This window comes from Mandrillus leucophaeus, unplaced genomic scaffold (assembly GCF_000951045.1).
Source record: "Mandrillus leucophaeus isolate KB7577 unplaced genomic scaffold, Mleu.le_1.0 Scaffold3, whole genome shotgun sequence".
NCBI classification, from domain to species: domain Eukaryota; kingdom Metazoa; phylum Chordata; class Mammalia; order Primates; family Cercopithecidae; genus Mandrillus; species Mandrillus leucophaeus.
In genome coordinates, this window is record NW_012103142.1 from 3,068,499 (window position 1) to 3,074,574 (window position 6,076).

General features: G+C 40.3%; 1 protein-coding gene across 3 annotated transcripts in view; it reads right to left on the reverse strand.

Moving 5' to 3' along the window:
• Positions 1 to 6,076, reverse strand: part of SLC26A8 (solute carrier family 26 (anion exchanger), member 8) — a 108,839-nt gene that overhangs the window by 48,591 nt on the left and 54,172 nt on the right. For all 3 annotated transcript variants that reach the window (XM_011986578.1, XM_011986579.1, XM_011986580.1), the window contains 2 exons: positions 2,170 to 2,317; positions 248 to 361 (listed from right to left, as the gene is read on the reverse strand). In XM_011986578.1, the coding sequence (XP_011841968.1) occupies positions 248 to 361; positions 2,170 to 2,317 (262 nt within the window). The remainder of the gene's footprint in view (positions 1 to 247; positions 362 to 2,169; positions 2,318 to 6,076) is intronic.

The window sequence follows — 6,076 nt, forward strand, 5'->3', positions numbered from 1 at the left end:
AAAAAAAAAAAAAAAAAGAAACAGAAAATAGCTTTCAAGTTCCACATTGACAAGTAACTTTTAAGACAAAATCTGAGCAAAAATTAAGGCAAGCATGGAATCCAAATTCTTCCCAGAGGTCTTTCCCATTAAGTATAACATTAAAACAGCAACAAGATTAAACCCATTTAATTCCCTCCTCTGAATATACATATGAATTGATATGAATATGTTTATGTAGTAGAGATCAAACTGTATTTCAACATACCTGTTGTCTTCCTCCAGATTTATCCTGGATAATAGTCCTAGCAACAGCACCAGTAAACACACAAGATCTGAAAAATGAACTGACGACATTGCAAAGGCCGATGGCTATTAAATCCTGTAAAGAAATGGCAGATGCTTTAGGCCCCCCTCTTTGTTGAAGAATGCTGATTTTATTTTGAGTTGAAGGCATATGGTTTATTTTTTCATATGACGATAGGGTTGTTTGCGTCACTTGAAATAACAGATTGAAATATTATTAGAAGACTAGGCGAGGTGGCTCACGCCTATAAGCTCAGCACTTTGGGAGGCTGAGGCTGGTGGATCACCTGAGGTTGGGAGTTCGAGACCAGCCTGACCAACATGGAGAAACCCCATCTCTACTAAAAATAGAAAATTTGCCAGGCGTAGTAGTGCATGCCTGTAATCCCAGCTACTCAGGAGGCTGAGGCAGAAGAATCGCTTGAACCTGAGAGGTGGAGGTTGTGGTGAGCCGAGATTGCACTACTGCACTCCAACCTGGGCAACAAGAGTGAAACTCTGTCTCAAAAAATAAAAATGAAAATAAAAATAAAAATAAATTAGAAAGAACGAAAGGATGGCACATCTGATTTTTCTGATTAAACTGAATCGTCATTTTAGCTAGTCATCACAAGGAAAGTGCTTTTTCAAGGTAAGAAAATGAGACTCTGGCATTTTTATTCTCTTTCAAGTGATGACCAGGACTTAGGATGACAGGGAGAAGCATAATGCTATTCTCCCTGCCTTATGTACTAACCTAAAAGTCAAATTTGGCTGGGTGCAGTGGATCACACCTGTAATCCCAGCACTTTGGGAGGCCGAGGCAGGCAGATCATGAGGTCAGGAGTTCGAGACCAGCCTGGCCAACATGGTGAATCCTCATCTCTACTAAAAATACAAAAATTAGCTGGGCATGGTGGTGAGTGCCTGTAATCCCTGCTACTTGGGTGGCTGAGGCAGGTGAATTGCTTGAACCTGGGAGGTGGAGGTTGCAGTGAGCCAAGATCACGCCATTGCACTCCAGCCTGGGCAACAAGAGCAAAACTCTGTCTCAAAAAAAAAAAAAAAAAAAGGGGTCATATTGGAATACCCATTGCTTCCATATTTCCCTCTTGAGTTCTAGGGAAAGGGCCAAATTCAGAGTAGTTGAAGATTTTCCCTAAAAGACAAAAACTATTTCTGGGAGGCCAACTGTATGATATTAGCAGCCCTCGCTTTTTTGTTATTGTTGTTGTTGTTGTTGTTGAGATGGAGTCTCGCTCTGTCGCCCAGGCTGGAGTGCAGTGGTGTAATCTTGGCTCACTGCAAGCTCCGCCTCCTGGGTTCACGCCATTCTCCTGCCTCAGCCTCCCGAGTAGCTGGGACTACAGGCGCCTGCCACCCCGCCCGGTTAATTTTTTAATTTTTAATTTTATTTTTATTTTGTAGTAGAGACTAGGTTTCACCGTGTTAGCCAGGATGGTCTCGATCTCCTGACCTCGTGATCTGCCCACCTTGGCCTCCCAAAGCGCTGGGATTACAGGCGTGAGCCACTGCGCCTGGCCCAACCCTGGCTTTTTATAGGATGTTCTGCAGCATTTCTTATTGCACCTCAGTACGTGGCTGGAGGACTTGGTAGAAAGCAAGCTAAAATTAAGAAAGGTGAAACTCTCCTAGCTTAACAACATGATGCCGTAATTTTCTGGACTCTCTGTACCATATCTGTTCTAGGGCAATAACACTCAGGTTAATTCAAGTGGTCTCAAAGTTAAGTATCCCTCACCTCTCAAAAATCCTTTATGATTACTGTCCAAACCATGGTCCAAGTGGCTCTTCAGTTAAAAAAGACTCCAGCCTTCATGTTGGCAGGAGGCTTTGATTAAAGAACAAAGAGTTAAGGATCAGAGAAAGTAATAGTCCTCTCACCTGGTTGGAATTGACACTGTAGTTGTGAAGACTGGCAATCTTCTTGCCCAGAAATATGAGCAGAAAGGAGCTCACCAAAGATAAGGAGATGGCTTGTAAAATTATCTTGGGAAGAACGCTGAAATCTGGTGTTACAGGAAACAGGAAGCTGGAATAGAATAGTGGAATTATTTCTGGATAGGAGAAATCCTTTCTTGGTATCTCTGCCACTCTATTCTAATATTGGGCAGTCCTGATTCTTTTTTTTTTTTTTTAATGACAATAGAGACAAGTGGAGTGATTGAGGCAGCAGCCTGCCAAAACTGCCAGCAAACCAAGCCACGTTATGAAAGCCATTGAGAGAACATGCTGTTATGTCTTGTAGTTCAATGTGTCTGCCAGGTAGCAATGACGATAAACAGAACAGGCAAAACCTTAACGATTCATGAAAAATGGTTTCTTGATACTGTTTGAGACCACACCAATAGGTGAACAATAGGTGGATATTTAAGGAAGACATAATGCCTATTTTATAGAATCTCTTCCAGAAGTTGAATATGAGGCAATACTTTCCAAGTCTTCCTATAATGTCAACATATGGCTGGGTACGGTGGCTCACGCCTGCAATCCCAGCACTTTGGGAGGCCGAGGTGGGTGGACGACTTGAGGTCAGGAGTTCGAGACCAGCCTGACCAACATGGTGAAACCCTGTCTCTACTGAAAATACAAAAAATTAGCCGGGTATGGTGGTGTGCACCTGTAATACCAGCTACTCTGGAGGCTGAGGCACAAGAATCTCTTGCACCCGGGAGGCAGAGGTTGCAATGAGCAGAGATCGCACCACTGCACTCCAGCCTGGGTGATAGAGTGAGACTCAGTCTCAAAAAAAAAAAAAAAAAAAGTCAGTATACTCTGACACCAAAACCAGACACAGATAGCACAAGAAAAAACAAACAAACAAACAAAAAACCCGAAAAACAAAACAAAACTCAGGCCAATATCCTTCATAAACATAAATGCAAAAATTCTTATCATTTTAGCAAGTCAATATGTAAAAGGATAATACACTATGATCAAGTGGGGTTTATTCCAGAATGAAGCATTAGTTTAACAGTCAGAAATCAAGCACAATATTAACAGACTATAGAAGGAAAAAGAAATCTTGATGATTTAGGGGGAGTAGTGTTTTTCCATAGATCCATACTGGCGTAATTCTTTAAGTCAAATCTGTAAGTTGTAAGTTACAGTTGTAAGTTATAAATTATAAACAAGGAATTAAAATAGACAGTAGGGCCAGACGCAGTGGCTCATGCCTGTAATCCTGGCACTGTGGGAGGCTGACCAACATGGTGGTCATTTTTTTTTTTCTCTAGATTATTATTTTTTTTTATTTCTCTAGATTACTTTCTAAGTCAGAAAAAATATCTACGTTTTTTAGATAAGGTTTGCTATTTGAAATGCTTATTCATTCTTTTGATTATCTTTAATCATTTCATCAAAGACAAATATGTATGCCTCAACAGTTGATTTCCTTTTGATAAATTATATAAAAATCCAAATTCAATAAAATGAATCATGTAAATACTCTTGGGAAAATTATTTTAAAAGAAATTTTGTGATATATATTTCCACAAAGCAAATAATCCCTTATCTAATTAAAATTCCTTATTAGTTCTTACATTTTAAATTTTATTTTTGAGTAGAAAGAATTAACTTTTAGCACCTCGAAGAGCTAAATGTCATTTTCTTCACCATCCAACTATGTCTTCTTCTTCTTTTCTTCTTCAACTTCTTTTTTTTTTTGTATTGAGACCAGGTCTTGCTGTATCACCCAGGCTGGAGTGCAGTGGCGTGATCATGGCTCACTGCAGCCTCAACCTTCCTCAATAAATCCTCCCACCTCAGCCTTCCAAGTAGCTAGGATTTCAGATGCATGCCACCACACCTGGCTAATCTTTTTTTTTTTTTTTTTTTTGGAGAAACAGAATCCCACCATGTTGCCCAGGTTGGTCTTGAAATCCTGAGCTCAAGTGATTCGCCTGCCTCACCCTCCCACAGTGCCGGGATTACAGACATGAGCCACTGCGTCTGGCCCTACTGTCTATTTTAATTCCTTGTTTATAATTTATAACTTACAAGTTCCTTTGCATTTTCCCAGTAATTAGCTAAGTAGAAGCATAACTGAATGCTTAGAGGTAGTTATTTAAGTTATTATCAAATTCTACCTTTTTGTCTTTTTAAGAAGCTAGGTAAGAATGTGGCTGTCCTAAAGAGGTACACAGTAAATGTAGTTTACTACCCCAATCTATATTAGTAAAGCTTGAATATTTAGTATGACAACAACATTAAATACTGTTTTTCCTTTCTGTTCTCTGTAACATTCAATTCTTGTTAGCAAATGAGGTTCAAAGGGAACACGGACACAGCAGAAGCTAACTTAAATTGTCCAATCTTACTATTCTCTAGCAACCCTGGATAAATACATAATAAAAGAGAAAGCTCAAAGCAACACTTAAAATTCGACTTTTGAAATGCTCACTTGTCCATCTGTACCTTTGAATTTTATGATAAGAGATAAGTGAAACTTGGCTGTGTGGGTTTTTTCATTTTTCTTTTTTACTTTTTGAGATAGTCTCCATCTATTGCTCAGGCTGGATCCTGGCTTGATCCTGGCTTACTGCAACCCCCAACTCCCTGGTTCAAGTGATTTTCTTGCCTTAGCCTCCCAAGTAGCTGTGATTACAGGTACACACCGCTATGCCCAGCTAGTTTTTGTATTTTTAGTAGAGATGGGGTTTCACCATGTTGACCAGGCTGGTCTCGAACTCCTGACCTCAAGTGATCCACCTGCCTCAGCCTCTCAAAGTGCTGGGATTGCAGGCATGAGTCTCTGTGCCCAGCCTGGCTGTGTGGTTTTGAAGTCATTGATAACAGAAGCATATTGTGTAAGTATAACAGAGTGGTTATAATTATAGACTTTGGAATTAAGAAGAAATATGTGCAAATGGTAGCTCTGCCACGGAGGAGCAATGTGCTAAGTAATTTAAACATGGGAAGCCTTAGTTTCCTTAGCTTAAAAAAGAAGACAATATCTACCTCAAAGCATTACTGTGGGGAGCAAATGAAATAATACAAATATGTAAAGTGTCAATCCCACTGTCGTTCTTGTTATTATTTTCTTTTTCCTGAGGACGGAGACCATGTCTTGCTTATCTTTGTATTCCCTAGCACCTAGGTGGTGTCTGCACACATTTTTTAATTGACTGGAATTTCAAGTTGATTCAGCCATCATCAGATTTCATTGAGAACTGGGTAGGACATGAGACTAGTTCAAACTGGTTGTGTCAAAATAGCCTACATTTGCCCAGGTGTGGTGACTCACGCCTGTAATCCCAGCACTCTGGGAGGTGGAGGTAGGAGGATCACCTGATCCAGGAGTTCGAGATCAGCCTGGCCAACATGGTAAAACCCTGTCTCTACAAAAAATACAAACATTAGCCAGGCATGGGGGCAGGCACCTGTAATTCCAGCTACTCAGGAGGCTGAGCAGGAGAATCACTTGAATCTGGGAGGCGGAGGTTGCAGTGAGCTGAGATGGTGCCATTGCACTGCAGCCTGGGCGACAGAGCAAGACTGGTCTCAAAAAGAAAAAAAAAAAAAAAAAGCCTACATTTTGTGATCCTGGAGTTTAGCAAGTAGGCTTCACTCTTTACAGGATTCCTTATTATACAACGTGAGGAAATGGGCAATGCTCTTCAAAAGTCTCCCTGTGAGTCAAGAAACTGCAGTATATTGCCTTTCTTAGCTAATGTGATTCATCTGATTAAGGGTAAAAAAAAAAATAATTTCCTAACAGAAGCAAGAGCCGCGCCTCATAGTCACTGGTAAGAATTATAATGTAAATTGATTGTGAGTCCTTAAGAACTCC